Source organism: Vipera ursinii, assembly GCF_947247035.1.
Source record: "Vipera ursinii genome assembly, chromosome: 1".
NCBI classification, from domain to species: Eukaryota; Metazoa; Chordata; class Lepidosauria; order Squamata; family Viperidae; genus Vipera; species Vipera ursinii.
Window position 1 is genome coordinate 191,637,855 of NC_139512.1, and position 22,264 is coordinate 191,660,118.

At 40.7% G+C, this 22,264-nt stretch overlaps 1 protein-coding gene across 1 annotated transcript in view; it reads right to left on the bottom strand.

Annotated features, from left to right (window-relative positions):
• Positions 1-1,174: 1,174 nt before the first annotated feature.
• The window catches only part of RUNX2 (RUNX family transcription factor 2), a 184,659-nt gene continuing 163,569 nt past the window's right edge, over positions 1,175-22,264 (bottom strand). Inside the window, exon 6 of the mRNA XM_083349950.1 lies at positions 1,175-2,331. Coding sequence (XP_083206076.1) covers positions 1,622-2,331 — 710 coding nt within the window. The 3' untranslated portion in view covers positions 1,175-1,621. The remainder of the gene's footprint in view (positions 2,332-22,264) is intronic.

Sequence of the window (22,264 nt, forward strand, 5' to 3'; positions counted from 1 at the left end):
TTTTTGTAGTTTGGCCTTCAGTGTGTTTGATTTCTTAGCTGTGTGAATGATTGAAGGGGCTTCTGCAAAACCAGATATGGTCAGGGAGCCTTTATAGATGAATTAACCATGTTGGGAGATCAGTTACTGCATTAAAACTATTAACCAGAAGCTTTTTAGAAACTCTACTCCTGAATTTCTAATTTAGTCTTAAAGGTTGTTTGAAGCAACTGAGTGAAAGCTATACACTGAGTGCAACTATACAAATTCAAGATGAATGCTACATATGCATGGAGTACAAATCAGCTTCTATTATAATTGCACTGAAAATCTAATTTCTATATGAATTTCCTTTGCTGAGCTAGAGGATTTGCAGGGCCAACTAACTCAACAGTTTATTCTGTTAGAAATACTTCATTCTTTTTAGATTTTGTATCCCACCTTTCCATTAATAAAAACATTCAAGTAGCTTATAGCAATGCAAAATACACATCATAAAACATAAGAATAAAAACAATATTAAAATTGAGGCAAAACCTAAACTTTTCCAAGCAAAAATCAAAAGCTCTGGTAAGTGGTGGGATCTTGCCATTTTCCCAAATACTGCTCAAGTGGGGAGCAAAGGCATCCCCTTTGACAGTTCATTCTACAGATTGGAAACCACACAAGAGAAGACCTTCTCTCAGAGTCTATTTCTGCAATCAACTTTCAGTCAGATTCTGGTGTCAGGAGTCTTCAAAAGAGCTTTTCCTGCTAATTTCAGGTTGTTCTCCCTCATCCAGTTATTGAGTTAAAAAAGTTCAGGGGTTACTTTTTTTTAATCAAAGAAATGAGAGCTGAGAGTCATCAACATAATAATTTGATGATTACTTGAACTGTGGGTTGGATGAGATGATTTCAGAGTTTCTAACTAGCAAAGTTGCACTCCTCTCATCTATTTCTAAGTCATCCATATTCCAGCTGAAACCCCAAATGTAATAGATTCGTATAATCAGTTTCATTCTGATGCTTCTAGATCTGTAAGGTCCTGCTTTCCTGACCATCTTACCCTGAAATGGAAGATTGAAAAGTGGCCTATAATTACAAAGTTCCAGATCCAAGAAGCACTTTCTAAATAGATGTTTTCAATGTTCATTTAGGGAGCATTAATCACCTCTTGTAACCCTGCAGCCAGTCCCAACCAAACAATCCCCTCCTTCACACATACCCATGTACTTTGTTCTCGACCTTAAGACATAAGAGCTGAAAAGACTCAAAACAGACAAGGCCGGCAGTTTCCAAGAGTATCTTCCTACGACCTGCTCCAATACTAGAAACTGCTCAAGGGAGCAATTTCTATATATTATTCATACTGAATGGGTTTGTATGAGTATACAGACTTACTCACCTCAAATAATATTAAGAGACAGGAAAAAAAAAAGAAAAACAGCTATTGTGTGTACCAATGACTTTATTGACACTGATATATTTTTGAGACCTGCATTCCAAGAGAAGAACAAGAAGCCTGAGAACCCACCCAACCTCTCCTGTATCAAGGGTCAGGCAAATTCCCAGAAATCATTCTTGCCACAGTCCATAACTACATTTGCACAAAGTCTTTTATACCAAGCTGCCTGTTTAAAAGGTGCAGAATTTTCCTCCTTTACAAGCCTTGCACATTTGAGGAATTCTGTTGAGTTGTGCAAGATGAGGCAAGGTGGCTAAGAGCCCTTGCTATGATGGAGAGGTGGTGGTTCATTGTCTTCAGCTCTGCCAGGATGTTTTCTAGAGTGGCAGGTACTTGCTCAGAATGGGGGAGAATGTCCTGAAATGGGGGTGGTGAACAAACTGACTCTGGAGGCTGCTGCTTGATGAAACCAGCATGAACATTCCCCCCTTCACCGAGTACTGGTAAATAGGTGCTCCCACACTGCTTCGTGTGCTCAGGTGGGCCCGTTCCAAGGGATGTTTGTTCTTCTTCCTTCCCTCTCTTCGTGGTGGTCATCACTGAGGCAAGATATGGAAGCCAGTCAATAAGGTGTGGGCCATGGCTAGGTGACCCAGCAATATTTGGAGGTGAATAAATGTGGGGTTGTGTAGCTGAAGCAGAGGCAGTTGGGGTTACGGTGGAAGGAAGAGCAGAATGTAGAGAGGAAATGGAAGCAGAAGGCGGGTTCAGTGAGCTAGAAACTGATACCTGTGAGGATTCAAGATTCAGAGCTATAGTGGATGTGGGCTGTGATGATGGAAATATGGAGACCTCACAACCATATGGAGGAGATGGTGAAGGAGGAGCTGTGAGTGTTGCAGGATCTTCAGAAGATGATGGTGAAGCAGTGGCAGAGGGAGTATCTGGAGTGCAAGGCTCAGAGTCTGCAAAAGAAACAAGAATAACCATCCCAGGAAAAGCCATTGTACAAAACAACAATTGCAGTTGACCAAGGTAGATGCTTAGAACGGATATTTGAATTCTAAAGTAGATATTCCACTTGAGAAAAATCTTAAACTTGCAGAATGTGATACTGTCAAGTTGAACAATTCCAGCTGCCCTTGGATTAAAATCAGATTCTCTTTATCCCCTTCTCTTCTATGCCTAAATTTTCCTTTTATTAAGCTGTGAGAAAGCTTTGATTACTAAAAAGAAAATTAAAATGCAACAGTAATTGACTATGACACAAGTCTCATAAAACAGCTCCAATTTCCAACCGTCTCTGAAGGATTATTATCTCAAATGGAGGGAATCAGAAAGTGTTTCTTCACAGAAGAAAACAAACTTTTTGTTGGCTTTTAGATGGGTCAGGAAGAAGAGAGAGAATAAAAGATATAAAATGAGGCCTGAACCTGGAAGAAATAAAGCATTTTATTAGTGTCCCTGGGTTTCCAGCAATTCCTAGCTCATTTTCCCCAAAATACATGTATTAGTCTCTAGGCAAAGCCCTTAACAATCTGTTTGACTAACTTTTCCCAGTTCTTTGAGCCATGATGAAAATGCAGAATATACATTTTATATAATTCTGCATTCTGCAACCATGTTTACAGATAGTTTGAAACTGGTGGTGCGCAACCATTTTCCTTCTCCAGATCCTCCGTCTAGGATCAGCACTGCCATAGATACTGTATTTCTGGTCCAGAGTATGATAGCTTACTGGTACTAAAATCAGGCAACTTCCCTGTGGCTTGTCTAACCATTCCAGGCACAGGAATGAGAAGTACTTTAGCTAAAGTATTTTAGGCATTGTTTCAATATAGAAGCAAAAATCTGGGAATAAAAAACTCCAAATAGCAGCAATTGTGATGATGGCTAATGATACCAAAACAAGACAAAATACTGCAGAATTAAAAAGCAATTTGCAATAAGAAATCTATCTCTTGAGAAATGGCAAGAATTGCAATTTGGACTCAAAAATTTAAACTGTCTGCTATTTTAAATTTAACTTCTTGAGCTACAAAGTTGTCCTGTGCTGCTGAAAGCATACATGGATACAGTGATCGTGTGCAGAGTTTTTGGATCCTTATTCTGAAATCTGTTCTATAACCACAGAGACACTAAGTTTTCCTGGATTCTGACTGTTGATCTGTTGGCAGCAGAACTCTTGATCTAGCTGCTTTTAGGGCATCATTAGTTTTATCTAGTCTAATAAACCATCTAAAGTCTTACATCAACTGTTTATCTAATTCTATCATAGAAACATTTGGAGAAAAGATTGTCAGTTGAATCTATTTTGCATTGTCATGTTAATGATAACAATGCAGGTATTCAGTATTCTTTAATATTGTTACAGCCTGGAAGGCCCAGTGTCATTGAACACACTGAAAACCATCTACCAGATTGCTGCCTAGAAAAATCCACTTTCTCCATTTGCCATTTAGGAAAAGTGGTGTGATTGCCTAAGGATATCTTTTAATAGTTTGCCCTGGAATTGAGTAGTGTATTAAAGGGGCATTTCACTGCCTTCTGTGGTTAATGTGAGCAGTTGGGACAGATATTTTAAATTGACTTAAGGTGAGCCCATTCAACAAGCATTTGCTTGCTCTGTGTTTGTTCCTTTCTGAATATTACTCATCAGATTGGCCTTGACAGTAAGCAAATAGTAGTTCACAGTCATCTAAGGTAATTACACTAAAGTGCTGGGAACAGTATCAGCAGTCTACTTCTTCTCCCCTCTTGGATGTCTATCACTTTCATATGTCTATTGTTTTACAGTATTTATGTGTGTCTTTGTGTGGAGTCATAAGTTAAGCCTGGATTTGCTACTCTGGATTGGGCTTGGCTCAATTATGGTTAAACGAGTTATGATTAAGTAAGGAGGAATTCCCACTGACATTTTAAACATTTGAATATATGGAGTAGAGTGATTTTGGAACATAAACTTTGGTTTTTTTACCGAAGCTTGTTGGTTGCAGTAAAACTCGTAACTGAGGGAAGAGAGAAATTGTGTAAGAAACCATGCTCCAAGGAAATCTGACAATTGAAGTAGGTGACTATGAGCAGGCAATGCTAGGTGGTAGTAGTCAAGCGTTAAGCAGGGAAGGATCAAAAAGGCTACAAGCAGAGATCTAACCAACAGCAACTTCAACAAAAGTAGTCTTTTTGAAATATCTGAACGAACCTAAAAGGCAGAAGCAGCAGGAAGAGATTTTGCCTCAAAAGACTTCTGTGCAGCATCTGCTTCTGTTTGTGAGTGATTGGCTGCAGGGAAATTTAGGGAAAGAAGACAGTATGTTCTGGGCCGGGATGGAAACTATTGAGTATCTATGAAGCTGGGAAAGACTCTTAATATAATGGCATCCATAACTCAACAGAACTATACAAACAGTCTAATACTAGTTAAAAAGAAACATTTTATTTCCTTATGTAAAGTATTTCTTTCAAAGACATTTTTATTTTTAATTTAGAATATTATAGCTGCCCATTGACTGTTAAAAAGTACAGAGGATTTGATTCAAAGTTTTGTAGTGGCAACACAGAAGCCACGTTTTCACTTTGTAGTCCTAAGTTACCTACCCATAGGCAGGTCAATGCTGCCATCCATCCATCAGCCTAATGTTGGCTCTGCTCTTCATTCAAAAACAAAGGCAGAGGGAAAATGAAGGAAGATGGAATTACTTATTTGAAGAAGTTTTGAATGCATAGCTTTTCTTGTTTCATTTTTCCTGGAGGAAGGAGGGGTCTTTCCTTCCTTCCTTCCTTCCTTCCTTCCTTCCTTCCTTCCTTCCTTCCTTCCTTCCTTCCTTCCTTCCTTCCTTCCTTCCTTCCTGCCATTACATTTTTTCCAATCAATCTCAGTAGAAACAGCACAATGTCAGCATGACATTTTTCATTCTGGATTCCCTTGTGAAAGTGGATGTGGTAGAGTTTATCCAGATAGCAATCAAGGAACCAAACTACAGTACCATTTACAATATATAAACCAACATGAGAGAGTGAATCATCAGGAGAGAGAAGCAAGACTCTGAAACAAAGGAAAACATCGAGAGAATTATTTTCCTGAGCTTTGTACCACATTCTATGCTATCTGGAGTTCTGGCAATGTACTGTTCCAGGAAAAAGGGGGCAAAGTATTTAGATGGGCAGTTGACAACATTCTAGTTTGCCCACTGATCCCTCCCCCCATAAATCCTCCCTTTTGCATTAAAGTGCAAAGAAAATTTTCCTGATGTTCTTAGTGGTTTTGTACTTTTTCTGCTTTTATAGTTTTACATTGTTCACTTTTAATGCTTATGCTTCTAGCACATTCTGTTCTTGTCCTTGTTCAGTTTTGTTTTGTCTGATTTTTGTACGTACCCTGGTCTTGGACTGCAACAATAAACATTTGATTGTATTTCATGTATTCCAGAAAAAGTTTGTTTTTGGCCTCCATGGATTTAGTTATCTCTCAAGTTGCCCACAGATTAAACAATAGGCACAAAATGCTATTTGCTATAGAATGTCTAGGAATTCATATGATTGATTTCCTTCACCACAGTAAAGCCCAGTTATTGCTTTTAAATAAAGCTGGACAAGTTTATTAAAAACACACTATTTTTTCTGACAATCTTGAACGGGTTGACCTGCTGTTGTTTTATAGAAAGGGTACTACTAAGGACAAGATATCATTTTACAGTCCTGCGTGGATTACCTTAAAGCATATATCAGACTGTCACAAAGCATTGCTGTATCATATTCAGTTTTTTTCCAGATGACTAGAATAAAGAAATCAAGGTGAAGTAAGATAGGATATGAATTCACAACTATTGATTTGACTAAGCATGCGAAGTGAGAATTAAAGGCTATTCCATATTCAGTGGATACTTGATTTCCCAGCATAATTGTGTGTATGTGGAACAACAATAAAAACCACGATTCAGACCTGAACGGGGAAAAAATGACTCATGGGAATGTCTGAAGAATGTTTTTTGTTAATTAATCAGTTTAAAATTGCCTATAAAGTGAGGCATAAGAAAGACCCTGCAGAGCTGAGGTGAACCTAAAAAAAGAAGGCAGTGGGGGTTGGGGGGACAGGGAGGAGAAATGTATAAAACTTGGGTTTGAATGCCACGTCAAATTATTGGGGGGGAGTCTTAAGAGTCTAATTGTTTTTTTAAACACTATGGGGTAAGACTACAATTGCTCATAAAGTCTAGGTTTGACTTTGCTCCTAGATTTGTGGGAAGTCTTTATAGTTTCTGCCACTTGGACTTTTAGCCATATATCAGTCAACTGACTGGTTGATTAGTGGTTAATGCTATTCACATTACGCTATGGAGTTATGAGCTGAGATCAAAATTAAAAACAGCAGACAGAAATGTACCCAGAGTTTGTGTATACCATTCAGACTGGTTGCTGATACATATTTAAAAGTTACTTTGTAGTTATTGAAAAGAGGTAAGTAAAATTAAATGTGTAATGTGTTTATGCATGTCTCTGTGTGGGGAGATTACAATTCAAGATGTTTTATGAGGCACCCTACTAAGTCTGACTCTAAAATAAGACAAGTAGTTCCTTCTTTTTTATTGCTTTAATGATGTGTCTGATGTGTGGCTGGAGAGAGGGATTCTGGCACCCTCAAGAGTATCCAGTGTGCCAAAAAGAAGACCAAAGGGTTACCTCTTTTACAGAAAAGAAAAACTGTCCAGTTTGCTGTAAGAAATGAGGCTGAGCAGGAATAAGGCATCATTTGCCTTTAACAAGTCTTGAGAATCAGGAACTCAGCCAGCTGGGTAGTCAGTGCAAGCCCAAAAGTGTTAGAACTCAAGATCAGGAAGAGTGGGGACGCCACTGGGAATGTGAGGAGAGACAGTCTGACGATGGGGAAGAACTGAGGTGAAGCTTTCTGAAGTTCATAAATGAGTCAACAGATGAATGAGCTCATCATCTGGTTAAAAAGAAAGAAAAAAATGCCTCCTGAAGCAAATGGAATGATTTTTCCATGCACCTATTGATGAATGAAATAAGATAAATTAAACGGAGAAAGAAAAGAAACATTTGTTTGAAGATACACGTGTTTGTACCTATCAAAATATTTCAAAAGAAAGTGCAGAAAGAGAATAAGCGCTAGTAAGCCAAAGGAACTAAAGGCATGAGGTAAGAAAAGAAAATGAAATTAGCTAAATCTAGCTTACAACAATACCATTTACTATATTTGCCTGTATTTTTGGATCTTGGCTAATCTTCCTTGTTTCCACCACTTCCACGGATTTTTTCATGCATTGCCCTCTATTTTTTGGTTTTAAGTTTTTCACTTTTCTCCTTTTTTCATCTATCCAAGACTTTATCTTCCTCTTTCCCTCAACCTATTCTTTCTGTCTAGATTTGTTTTGTGATTCAATCTTCATACATATTCTCTAAATGACTATACCACCTCAACATACTTCATCATATAGTCACTCACTTTTGTATTCAATCCCCATTCAACAAACTCTGAGAGAACCTAGGAAAGATTCCATGGACAAAAATCTTAAAAGGGAAAACAACTCAAGAAGCATTGAAAACACTGAGGAGTATGATCATAGGGGCCCAGTACCCAGTACAATACCACTGAAAAAGAGAAACATGAAATTCAAGAGGAAACCAGCATGGCTTCACAAAGCTCTCTCTGACAAACTGGAAGACAAAAAGGACAAGTACAAAAAATGGAAAGAGGGACACATAACTAAGGCTGTTTATCAGCATCCAAAACATGCAAAGACAAAGTCAGGAAAGCAATGGCTCACAATGAACAAAGACTTGCAACAAAAATCAAGGATAATAAAAAAGTTTATTTCAACATATTAATAACAACAAAAAAAGACAAGAAAGCTGTAGGTTCACTAAAGAGAGAAGATGGCAAGGAAGTAATGGGCACTAGGAAGAAAGCAGAACTGCTTAACTCATTCTTTGCATCAGTCTTCAAACAAAAAGAAATTATAGCACAACATACCAAAAAAACTACTGCAAAAGACAAACTAGAAACGAAAATTAATCTGGGAGTCCTCCTAGATTCACGGCTTACCCTGGAAGATCATATAGTAACCGTGACTAGGGGGGCTTTCACCCAGGTTCGCCTGGTGCGCCAGTTGCGGCCCTATCTGGACCGGGATGCCCTGTGTACGATCACTCATGCACTCGTGACCTCTCGCCTGGACTACTGCAATGCTCTTTACATGGGGCTTCCCTTGAAGACCACTCGGAGGCTTCAACTGGTACAGAATGCAGCCGCGAGAGTTGTCTTGGGAGTTTCCGGGTACTCCCATGTTACACCTTTGCTCCGCGAGCTACATTGGTTACCAGTTGTCTTCCGGGTGAGATTCAAGGTTTTGGTTATGATCTTCAAGTCCTTGCATGGCATGGGTCCGGGGTATCTCGAGGACCACCTGCTGCCGGCATCAACCCCCCTCCGCCCTGTGCATTCCCACAGAGAGGGCCTCCTCAGGGTGCCTCCGGTCAGGGAATGTCGACTGGTGGCCCCCAGGGGGAGGGCCTTCTCTGTGGGCGCACCGGCTCTATGGAACCAACTGCCGGTTGAGCTCCGGATGGCATCGGACCTTCGCTCCTTCCGGCACGGCCTGAAGACCCACTTGTTTGAACTAGCTGGTCTGGCCTGATGGGGGACATTAGGGTTTTTTAATGGGTTTTTTATTGTTATTGTATTTTTTAATTGGGCATTTGTTTAATTCCTTTTTAATGTTTGTATTTGTTATTTATATATGCCCTGTTCACCGCCCTGAGTCCTTCGGGAGAAGGGCGGTATACAAATTTAATAAAAGTTTAAAAAAAAGTAAAGTAAAAAAAATAAGCAAGAAAATGGTAATAGAACACCCATCTGACCTTGATGAATATAAATCACTGGGACCCGACAGATTACATCCCAGAGTTGTGAAGGAGCTGTCAGATGTTATCTCAGACATTGTACCATGTCTTTCAAAAATCCTGGAGCACCAGGGAAACACCTGATGATTGGGAAAGGGCTGATGAGGTTCCCATCTTCAAGAAAGGGGGGAAAAACAGACCCAGGAAACTCCAGCCAATTAGTCTAATATCAATACCTGGGAAGATCTTGGAAAAGATAATAAAAAAACAGATCTGCGAACAACTAGAAGCAAATAAAGTTATAACCAGTAACCAGCACAGGTTTGTCAAAACAGATCATGCCAAACCAATCCTATTTCATTCTTTGATAAAGTGACTAAATTAGTAGACCAGCGAAATGCTATGGACATAGTATACTTGGACTTCAGTAAGGCATTTGACAAAGTGTCAAGTTTCCAACGTATGGGCTTTTCAAGTGACTCTGAGGCATTGTTTACCTTAAAAGTCCTTTATTTAACCTAAAACACCGACAAATGCTTGCTCGAAGGAAGCTGGAATCTGAAATCTCCGCCCACTTGCACAATATATTAAACACAATTTTCCACCTTTCTAATTTTGTCATATCATATTCTCCAATTAATTTAAAGAATCAGTTCCCTACCATTAGACAACCTGCCAAGTTCTTATCTTCTTTAATGTCATATGGCCTGGAGGCACAATCTTCCTCCTCCCAGCCTCCCAGCCTTAACCCTATCTCTTAAAGCAATACATAAGTTTAACATATGAAATAGCTGCTTCTTCATCTCTTGTCAAGCAAGAACATTCTATGTTAGCAGCATTGACATCTGCCCCCCCCTTACAAAAAGGACAGATCCTGTAATGTAAACAAAACACAAGTTAGGAACTAGCTTTTGGTTTATTGGGGTGTTTTTTCATAAAACCTTTTGATAAGTCTCTCAGCTTTCACATCACTAGATTTCACCCAAATGGCTTCAGACATTGGGCATCCCTTCCATTGTATTAGGTACTGCAATTTTCCCTTAAAGATTCTAGAGTCAAGAATACGTTTCACTTCATAATGGTTCTGACCTGCTACTACGAGGGGTCCAGGTGCTTTCTTAGGGGGAGGTCTTAAAATGGAGACTCAAAAAGGTTTCAGTAAGCTACAATGGAACACCAGGTGAATTTTTCCCAAAAGTCTGGGGAGTTTCAATTTTACTGTGAGCGGGTTGATGATTTTCACAATGGGGAAAGACCCCAAGAATTTCGGTCCCAATTTCTTATTGGGTAGTTTAAGGTGTAAGTATTTGGTCGACAAATAGACCTTTTCCCCAACTTAGAATGTTCTTTGGGGAGCTCTCTTTTTGTCTGCTTGCTTTTTGTAGGTCTCAAAAGTCTTTTTAAGGCCATTTTTGTATTTTTCCAAACTTCTTCCCAACCCCTCACCCAATGATCCAGAGTCTGGGAAGCGTAGGGTAACTGAAGGTATTCCGGTATGGGGTTGAATTCTTTCCCTATGGCTACACGGAAAGAAGTGCGCTGCTATGTACTGAATTATTGTAAGCCACCTCTGCGAAAGGGAGGAGGTCGGTCCAGTTTGTTTGTTGGTAAGAGACGTAGCATCTAAGGTATTGTTCCACCATTTTGTTGGCGGATTCTGTGGCTCCATTAGTAGCCGGGTGAAAAGCAGTTGATAGGCCTTGAGATGATCCAATTCTCCCTTATTGAATGACAGCTGCTGGACTCACTGATAAGAAGTTTACAGAGTCTGTTTTTTAGTTTGCGGAATGGTGGATTGTTTTTTACTTTGGAGACCATATTTTTGATTTTCTCTACTTTTGGACTAAGGCACGGGGCGGGGTGTGGGATTATCTATTCCCACGGCGGTTGGGAATGGCCGCAGGTGTAGGAACAGAGGGCCACATCAATACCCGGGGGTGCGTCCCCGCTGTCTTCAAGCGGTGATGCGCTCCGACCCTCTGATTTCAGCACGTGGTACCGGGAGCGAGGATGAGCAGCCACCTGAGCTCAGGCTCGTGTATTTCAATGCCAGGTCTGTAATGAATAAAGCACCTCTCATTCACGATCTGATTGAGGAGGAGCATGCAGACCTGGCTTGCATTACGGAGACCTGGTTGGGCCCAGAGGGCGGGGTCCCCCTGGTTGATCTTAGCCCATCAGGTTTCCAGGTGCTGCACCAGCCTAGGGCTCAGGGTAGGGGCGGTGGAGTGGCAGTTGTTGTGAGGGAGACCTTATGTCCGCAGGAGGCCACCATAGTCCAGATAGCCGGGTGTGAGTCCCTCCTCCTGAGATGTGGTCCCAGAGCTCAGTTGGGCTTGCTGTTGGTGTATATTTCACCTAGACACGTGGCAGCAGCCCTGCCTGAGCTTCTCGATATCCTCTCAGGGTTGGTGGTTGAGTTCCCCAAACTTATAGTTTTGGGTGACTTCAACCTACCATCCCTGGGGGATCATCTGAGTTAGCTCGGGAGTTCATGGCTTCCATGACGGCCATGGACCTGAAGCAGGTTATTCTGGGCCCAACTCACGGGGGGGGTCACACGCTCGATCTGGTTTTTCTATCTGGACGGTGGTTAGATGATCTTGGGGGGGCTCCCCAATTAATTCACCCCTGTCATGGACTGATCATCATCTCCTGCGGATGGTCTTCCGTTTTGCCACTCCCTGTCGTGGGGTTGCTGAGCCAACAAGATGGTTCTGCCCTAGGCGCCTTATGGACCCTGAGCGGTTCCAAACGGCGCTTGGGCCCCCACCTGCCTCCTTTGCTCACAGCTCGGTCGATGCCCTGGTGGAAGCCTGGGAAAGGGCAGCCACAGAGGCACTCGACCAAGTTGTACCCATGCGGCCCTTGACCCAACGCAGATCCCAACGGGCCCCATGGTTCTCCATGGAGCTCCGCGAGATGAAGCGTCGGAGACGGGGCCTAGAGAGCTGTTGGAGATCCAGCCGATCCGAATCCGACCGGTTACGACTAAGGTTGTTTACGAGAACTTATCTCGCAGCATTGAGGGTGGCTAGGTCTAACCACTTTGCCACCCTCATTGCGTCCGCAGAGAATCGCCCGGCTGCCCTGTTTAGGGTGACTCGCTCTCTCCTTAATCAGGAGGTGAGGGAGGAACCCTTGCAGGGTCGAGCCGAGGAGTTTAGTCGATTTCTGTCGGACAAAATCGCTCGGATCCGGACCGGTTTGGACTCCGACTGGGCAGAGTCTGATGAAGAGGATACGGGCGGTCTTGTCGATTTAATCTGGGAAGAGTTCGATCCTGTGACCCCTGAAGAAGTGGACAAGATCATGGGGAAGCTGAGCTCCACCACGTGTTTGTTGGACCCGTGCCCCTCCTGGCTGACTTATGCAGCCCGGGATGGGACACGAGGCTGGCTCCAGGCAGTGATTACTGCTTCTTTGAGTCAGGGTAGTTTTCCCGCCGCCTTGAAGGAGGCGGTGGTGAGACCCCTCCTCAAGAAGCCTGCCTTGGACCCAGCAATTTTAAACAACTATCGTCCGATCTCCAACCTTCGCTTTTTGGCGAAGGTTGTTGAGAGCGTGGTGGCGCATCAGCTCCCTTTGTTCTTGGAGGAAGCTGACTACCTAGACCCGTACCAATCGGGTTTCAGGCCCGGGTACAGCACGGAGACGGCATTGGTCGCGCTGGTGAATGATCTCTGGCGGGCTCGGGACAGGGGTTGTTCCTCTGTCCTAGTCCTTTTAGACCTCTCAGCGGCTTTTGATACCATCGACCATGGTATCCTGCTGCGACGTCTCAGGGGGTTAGGAGTGGGAGGCACGGTTCTCCAGTGGTTCTCCTCTTACCTCCTGGGATGTTCGCAGTTGGTGTTAGCAGGGGGGCAGAGATCGACCCTGAGACCTCTCATTTGTGGAGTTCCTCAGGGATCGGTTCTCTCGCCTCTCCTGTTCAACATCTATATGAAGCCGCTGGGTGAGATCATTCGTGGTTTTGGAGTTGGGTATCACCAATATGCTGATGATACCCAACTTTTTATTTCTACCCCAAACCACCCCAGCGATGCCCTCGACGTGATGTCCCATTGCCTGGAGGCGGTCCGGGTCTGGATGGGGAGGAACAGGCTTCGACTCAACCCTGACAAGACTGAGTGGCTGTTCGTGCCGGCATCCCGGGAAATTCCGATTATCCCATCATTGGCCATAGGGGGTGAGCTATTACCCCCTGTAGATAGGGCCCACAACTTGGGGGTCCTTCTAGATTCACAGCTCTCTTTGGAAGAGCATATTGGAGCTGTGACTAGGGGGGCCTTTGCCCAGGTTCGCCTGGTGCGCCAGTTGCGGCCCTATCTAGACCGGGATGCCTTGCGCACAGTCACTCATGCGCTCGTGACCTCTCGTCTAGACTACTGTAATGCTCTCTACATGGGGCTGCCCTTGAGGTCCACCCGGAGACTCCAGCTGGTGCAGAATGCAGCCGCGTGAGTCGTCTTGGGAGTTTCCCGATACTCCCATGTTACACCTCTGCTCCGCGAGCTGCATTGGCTACCGGTTGCTCTCCGGGTGAGGTTCAAGGTGTTAGTTATGACGTACAAAGCCCTTCATGGCATGGGTCCGGATTACCTACGGCAACACCTGCGACCGGCGTCAACTTCCCTCCGTCCAGTGCGCTCCCACAGAGAGGTCCTCCTCAGGGTGCCGCCGATCAAAGAATGCCAATTGGTGACCCCCAGGGGGAGAGCGTTCTCTGTGGGCGCGCCAGACCTTTGGAACAGCTTACCGGTTGAGCTCCGGACGGCCCCCAACCTTCGCTCCTTTCGGCGCGATCTTAAAACATTCTTTTTCGAACAAGCTGGCCTGGTCTGACGGGATGGGGTTGGGTTTTTAAAATTAGTTTTTAACTTAATATGTATTGATTTTATGGGCATGATTTTTAATGGTTTTTTAATGGTTTTTTAATTTTTGTATCTGATTTTTATTGTGTATTGCCCTGTTCACCGCCCTGAGTCCTTCGGGAGAAGGGCGGTATAGAAATCAAATTATTAAATTAAATTAAATTAAATTAAATTAAATTAAATTAAATTAAATTAAATTAAATTATTAAAGAGCGTAACCTGTATGGATTAATTTCTTTTTCCCCCCTTTTTTTTAAAGATATAAGGATATTTGGCTTTTTCCTTCTCTTTTTTTTTCCTTTTCCCTTTGTTCTCACCTTCTCTTGTTGCTGAAATTTTTCGTACTCTTTTTTTTTTGGAGCACATTTGGATTATAATACCCCATCAACATTTGGATTACAAACTACTGGAGAAAATGAAGAAGACTACAACACACCCATCAACAGCTGCCCTAAAATCACAGAGTCTGGTGGCACAGAAATCACTGGACAATACAATGCAGCAAGATAGATCTAACATGGAAATGAGTATCAATTTCTGATGAAATGCTTAATTAAAAAAGGGATACATTTTAGATGGTTAATACCAGAAGGAGTAATGATAAATTGGCAAGAACAGAGAGATAGACTGGACACATTAGAGAAAGCAGAACCTTTCTATGATCAATACTTTGGGCAGCAAGAAGAAGAAAGGCTGAGAGGGGAAAGAGTAATCAGACAGCAGGGAGACGAGACAGAGAAGCAACGCAGTAAGTACAGCATAGAACAGGAGGAAAGGGTGTTGAGAGAAGGGACAAGAGCAAAAGAGGCAAAAGAGCAAAGAGAGATGAGAATAATGAGAGCAACTAAAACTTCAAATAAATAATCATGGAAGAAGAGATAAAAGCAATTTCGATAAACGTAAATGGGCTAAATTCGGCTATAAAAAGAAAAAGAACACTAAATAAATTGGGGAAATTAAAATGGACATAATTTGCTTACAAGAAGTTCATATTAAGAAACAACATAAAAATCTACTAGAATATTCAAAATTGAGAGAATTATATACCTCACTTGCAGATCAGAGTAAAAGAGGTGTGGTATTATATATTCAAAAAGCAATATAAACTACATTGATATATTCAGATGAAGAAGGGAAAAATTTAATGGTGGAAGTAATTATGAATTGTAAAAAAACTTTATTGGTAGCGATTTATGCCCCAATGAAAACCAAGAAAATTTCTATTCAAAATTACATCAGAAAATAATGGAATTGGAATTCAAAAGCATATGTATGATTGGAGATTTCAATGCTATCGTAAAGGCCGGGCTGGATTATAATACGACAAAGAAAAAAACAAGACCCTAAGGAGAACACTTCCAAAATCTTTTCATAATATGGTGGATGAATTAAATATATTAGATGTTTGGAGAGAAAAATATCCGGAAAAGAAGCAATATAAATTCTATTCTAACAGACACCTGTCCTGGTCGAGAATAGATATGATATGGACATCAATAGACTTATTTACAACTACACAAAATATAAACATAGAAACAAACACATGGGCGGACCACAACCCAGTCACAATTATATGGAAAGTACAAAAAAAAAAAAGAACAAGATGGACATTAAATCAAACTGTATTGAATGAAAAAGACTTCCAGCAATATATGGAAAAAGAAATGACTTTCTTCTTTAAGGAAAACAAAACAGAAGATACCTCACTTCAAAATGTCTGGGATACGGCGAAAGCGTACATGAGAGGACTTGCTATATCTTATATGGGGAAAAAGAATAAACAGAAAAGACAAATTAGGGAAAAACTGGAGGAAGAATATAAGACTCTTGAGAAAGAATTACAGAAAGATACACAAAACAAAAAGATAAAAAATTTAATGGAGTTGAACAAGCATAAAATGAACTTAATAGAAAATGAAGAAGTGGCAATGAAAATAAAAGCAGTTAAACAAATCTTTTTTGAACATGCGAACAAACCAGGGAGATGGTTGACATATAAAATTAAAAAGGAGAAAGAGAAGAGATGGATTAAACAACTGGAAGATTCCGAAGGGACTTTACAACACCGGAATGAAGAAAAGAAAAAAAAATAGCTTGGGAATATTATGAGAATTTATATAAGCAACAAGCAGTTTCAGATGATAGAATAAAACAATTCTTGGAAAAAAACAGAGATACCTAAAGTACCAGAGAAATTTAAAAAGCTACTAGAAGAGAAAATAACAATGATGGAATTAACAGAAGTAAGAATGGCAGAACACCAGGACCAGATGGGCTACCAGCGGAACTATATAGAACATTACAGGAACTGCTAGGCAATGTAATGCTGGAACTCTATAATGAACTCCTCTCTGAAGCTAAGATACCAGATTCATGGTCGGAAGCACTTATTACCCTGATACTAAAGGAAGAAACAGATATACAGAAAATAAAGAACTATAGACTGATTTCCTTACTGAATGTGGACTATAAAATATTCGCATCAATCATGGCCGAAAGACTTAAAAAGTTCCTAAACGAATTTATACATTTGGATCAAAATGGGTTCCTGCCCAAAAGACAGATTAGAGACAATATGCGAATTATATTGAACATATTAGAATACTATGAAACACATCCTGAAAAACAGATGGCATTGATGTTTTTGGATAATGTGAATTGACAATTCATGATAAGACAACTACAGATTATGGATTTTGGGGAGAAATTTATAAATGTAATTAAAGCAATCTACAATAAGCAAATAGCCAAAATAATGATTAATGGAGATATGACTGAAAAGATTAATATTATGAAGGGAACAAGGCAGGGATGCCCTTTATCCCCATTATTGTTTGTCTTGACACTAGAGATACTAAATAGAAGTATAAGACAGAATAAGGGTATAAAAGGTATGAAAATTAAGAGGGAAGAATATAAACTACAAGCTTTCGCATATGATCTAGTATTTATCTTGGAGGAGCCACTAGAGACAGGACCTGTATTAATAGAACAAATAGAAAAATATGGTGAGGTAGCAGGTTTGAAGATTAATAAAGATAAAACAAAAATGTTAGTGAAAAATATTACTGAAAAACAAAAATAAAGAATTGATGGGAAAGTTAGAGATACAGATTGTAAAGAAGGTAAAATATTTGGGGATTCACCTGACAGCAAGATGTATAACAATTGAAGAAGATAACTATTATAAATTGAAAAGACAAGTCAAAGTAGATTTGGATAAATGGAAAAAGGTACAACTATCATTAATGGGTAGGATTGCAATAATCAAAATGAATATATTACCACGATTGTTGTTTTTGTTTTCAACAATACCAATAAGATTGGAAAAGAAATATTTTGAGGGGCTAAATAAAATAATTTTGAAATATATTTGGCAGGGGAAAAAGGCAAGGATTAATTTAAAAATGTTACAGGGTGCAAGACTCAGAGGTGGGTTTGGTTTACCTAATTGGGAATTATATTACCAGGCTGCAGCAATGTCATGGATGAGAGAATGGATTTTACTGAGGAATACTAGATTATTGACATTAGAGGGACATGATTTACAGTTGGGATGACATGTGTTCATATGGTATGGGAAAAATAGAATACTCGGCTATTTCCAGGAATTTTTATTGATGGTATGGGAGAAAATAAAGAGGAAGCATTACTTGAGGATTCCAGATTGGCTCTCAACTATGGAAGCATTAATACACCCCAGTATGTTTAACATGGGAAACATTATAAGATATAAAGACCTACTAACAGACACGGGGAAGCTGAAAACCAAACAATTAGAGGAACAAGGAATAAAGATGGATTGGTACATGAGAACGCAAATACAATCTAGATATGAAAATAGATGGTTTTAATTTGGGGAGAACAGAGTTAGATGAAATACTTACAGGAACTGAAGAAAAATTGATTAAAAATGTATAGCTACTTAATATATAGGGAATTAGAGGAGGAGCAAGCTAAGGAGTCAATGATAAAATGGTCAAGAAATTTTGGATATATGATTAAATTAGATAGATGGCAGCAATTATGGGAAAGAAACTATAAACTGACAATGGTGACAGCGTATAAAGAAAATATGTACAAGATGTTCTACAGATGGCATATGTCTCCAGAAAGACTAGCTAAAATGTTTAAGGACAGATCTATGAAATGTTGGAAATGCCATCAAATACCAGGCTCTTTCTATCATATGCGGTGGACGTGTGCAGAAGCTAAAACCTATTGGAACATAATCAGATTATGGATAGAAAAGATGATAGAACAACATATAGAACTAAGACCAGAAATATTCCTGTTGGGTATTTTACCAGAGAAATATAGTAAAAAGAACACATATTTGATTATTCATATAACCACTGCAGCTAGGATTGTGTTTGCACAAAACTGGAAGGCACTGAAAGCTCCTCCAGAAGAAGAGGTGATCAGGAAAATAATGGAATGTGCAGAAATGAATAGATTAAAAATGATAATTAAAGATAAGACAGAGTCAGAGTATTATGAAATTTGGGGAAAATTTTACAAGTGGGTGAAAAAGACAATATGCTTAAAAGATGGCTAACACTAATTTAGATGGAAGAAAAATGAGAAGATAAGGAGGGAGACCCAGGCGACACAGTATTGCATAACTGGAGGTAGTATAAAAATTTATAGAAGTATATACCAAGAAGGCCAGATTTATAGAAATATTGATGTAATAGAAAATTAATCTTATCATACCTAATATAGATATTGAAAATGTAAGGAGAGGAGCTGCTTGGACATTACCCCTGAATTGTATCGGAAGAGGAATCGGAGGGAAGAAAGGAGAGGAGAGAGGGAAGAGAGTAGAGGAGGGGGAAGGAAGTAGGAAGGTTAGGGGAAAAGAGGAGGAGAAGTGGGGAGAAACGGGAGGGGAGTGGTGAGAGAAAGAGGAGAGGAGAGGAAGAAGAAGGAAGTAGGAAAGAAAGGAGAAAGAAAGTAGAGAAGAGGAAAGAGAGAGAAAGAGGGTGGATACAATGAAAGGGGAAATGGACGAGCAGGACCCAAACTTACGTGTATGTATCTATGTACTGCGGTATATTTGTTGACTTGTTTGTGGAAGAAATGGAAAAATAAAAATGCATATAAACGCCGGGGGGGGGGGAAGAGGGCAACAAGTGGAAAGTCAAAGAAAAAAAAAGAGATGATCCAATTAATTTAAGAAAGTTTCTCCAAAATTTCGCTGTGAACTGCACCTCTCTGTCCGAAATTATTCGCTTAGGGGCACCATGTAGTTGGTACATGTTTTAGGAACAACTTAGTCAGTCGTTGAGCTAATGGAAGTCAATTGCAGGCGATAAAATGAGCCTGTTTTGAAAATAGGTCTTTCACAGTCCAAATGACAGTATTTCCCCTACTGTCGGGTAGGTCTACTATAAAGTCCATAGCTATTTCTTCCCATGCCTGAGAAGGTTCAGCCACCGGTTACAGTAACCCAGCGGTCTTTCCTGGGATTCTTTTCTTGGGGGAACATACAGTACAGCTCTTGACATAGTTTTCTACATCTCATTTTAGTCCCAGCCACCAAATTGCTGGCAAGTGAGATGTAGAGTTTTTAGATATCCGAAATGTCCAGTCTGTTTGACATTATGGCTGTGTTTGAGGGCGTTAAGATGAAGAGCTTCAGGCAAGTACAATTTTCCCCCCTTGTAAGCCAGACCATCTCTGCATGTTAGGGATGTCTGATTGTCTTTAAACCATTGATCAGTGAGGAGTTCTCGCTTTATTTTCTTTACCCTGGGGTCATCAGGATTAGGGGTCCTGCGAGGTGTGAGTTGGGCCGCAGTTTGTGGACTGGGGATAATTGCCTCATTAACTTCTTCGTGTTTGCTTTTGTACTGTGGCAATTGGGAGAGTGCATCAGCTAGGAAGTTTTTTTTCTTCCTGGTATGTACTTTAGAGTAAAGAAAAGAAGAAAAGGGGTAACATGATAGCAGTATTCCAATATTTGAGGGGCGGCCACAAATAAGAGGGGACAAACTATTGTCCAAAGCACCAGAGGGCAAAACAGGAAACAATGGTTGGAAACTGATCAAAAAGGACCCAGATTGTTGGGGGCAATAAGCTGACTTTGTAATAATGCCGCTTGGGGGGCCCCAAAAGCCCTAATAAGCAGGCATATACATAGAATGAAGGCTATTGCTAAGCACATTGATTTGTGCTTTAGATTGTAAGCCGCCCTGAGTCTTCGGAGAAGGGCGGGATATAAATAGGATTAAAAAAAAGAGAGAGAGAGAAGCAACCTAGATGTCATGATTCTGATTAATGAGACAGATCAAAGAACACTGCATGATTGTTTATTCCAAAAAAATCTATAATAATGAGAATGGAGCATCGGCACTCATGGATGGATGCCAGAATCTGAATTCTCCTTTCCTTAACCCATCATATCCTACAGAATCTCCCTCCCTTAATTACACATCATGAATCACATTCACCAATTAGTTTAACACATGAAGTTTCACTTTCCTTCTGAAGTGCGCTCTTATCTTCTCAAAACATCTGGGTTGAATTCCTTCCGTGCTTTAGTGATTCAAAGCCAAACAGTTAAAGCAAAAGGCTTTTTTCCCAAAAAGTCTGGGGAGTTTCAATTTTACTGTCACCAGGTTGATGATTCTCACAATGGGGAAAGGCCCCAAGAATTTTGGTCCTAATTTCTTGCTGTGTAATTTGAGATGTAAATATTTAGTTGACAGATAAACCGTTTCCTCAACTTGGAATGTTCTTTGGGGAGCCCTCTTTTTATCAGCCTGTTTTTTATAAGTCTCAGAAGTCTTTTTAATGCCGTTTTCATGTTTCTCCAAACTTCTTCCCACCCCTCACCCATTGATCAAGTGTCTGGGAAGCAGAGGGCATCTGAGGGTAGTCAGGCATTGGGCTGAACTCTTTTCCTGTCGCTACTCTGAAAGGCGTGTAGCCAGTGCTGCTGTAAACAGAATTATTGTAGGCCACCTCGGTGAAAGGGAGGTCACTCCAGTTTGTCTGTTGGTAGGAAACATAGCATCTGAGATATTGCTCCACTATTTTGTTAGCGGATTCTGCAGCCCCATTGGTAGCTGGATGAAAACCAGATGATAAGCCTTGAGATGATCCAATTAATTTAAGGAAATTCCTCCAAAATTTTGTTGTGAACTGCACTCCTCTATCTGAAATTATTCACTTAGGGGCACCATGCAGTCGGTAGATATGTTTCAGGAACAATTTAGTCAGTCATTGTGCAGATGGGAGTCCTTTACAGGCAATAAAATGAGCCTGCTTTGAAAACAGATCTATCACAGTCCAGATTTCCTCAACTTTTGGGTAGGTCTACAATAAAGTCCATGGCTATTTATTCCCATGGCTAAGAAGGGTCTGCCACCAACTGCAGTAACCCAGGGGCTTTCCCTGGAATTCTTTTCATGGTGGCACATATGGTACAACTCCTGACATAGTTTTCTACATGTTGTTTTAGCCCTGGCCGCCAAAATTGCTGGCAGATGAAGTGTAGAGTTTTTAAATATCTGAAGTGTCCAGCCTGTTTTACATCATGGCTGTGTTTGAGAGCATTGAGATGGAGGGCTTCAGGTAGATACAATTCCCCCCCCCTTGTATGCCAAACCATCCCTGCATGTTAGGGAGGTTTGATTATCTTTGAACCATTGATCAGTGGGGAGCTCTCGTTTTATCTTCTTCACTCCCGGGTCATCAGGATTAGGGGTTCTGCAAGGTGTGAGTTGTGCCGCAGGTTGTGAACTGGGGATAATTGCCTCATAGACCTCTTCATGTTCACTTTTGTACTGTAGCAATTGGGATAGCGCATCAGCTAGGACGTTTTTTCTTCCTGGTATGTACTTTAGAGTAAAATTAAAACAGTTAAAGTACTGTGCCCATCGCACTTGCTTTAGGGACAATTTTCCAGGAGTTTTTAGTGCCTCTAAATTTTTGTGATCTGTCCATACTTCAAAAGGCACCTTGCTCCCTTGTCATGCCAGATTGCCTAAATCTTTTTTTGAAATGAAGGATGATTTGGAATTGCGAGATATTTGGCGTGACACACACCTGCATGAAAAGGACTATACTTTTTTTTCTGATAGACATCAATCTTTTTCCAGGATTGATTTTATTTTGTTGACTAATGACTTTTTTTCTAGGATTAAGAAGGTAA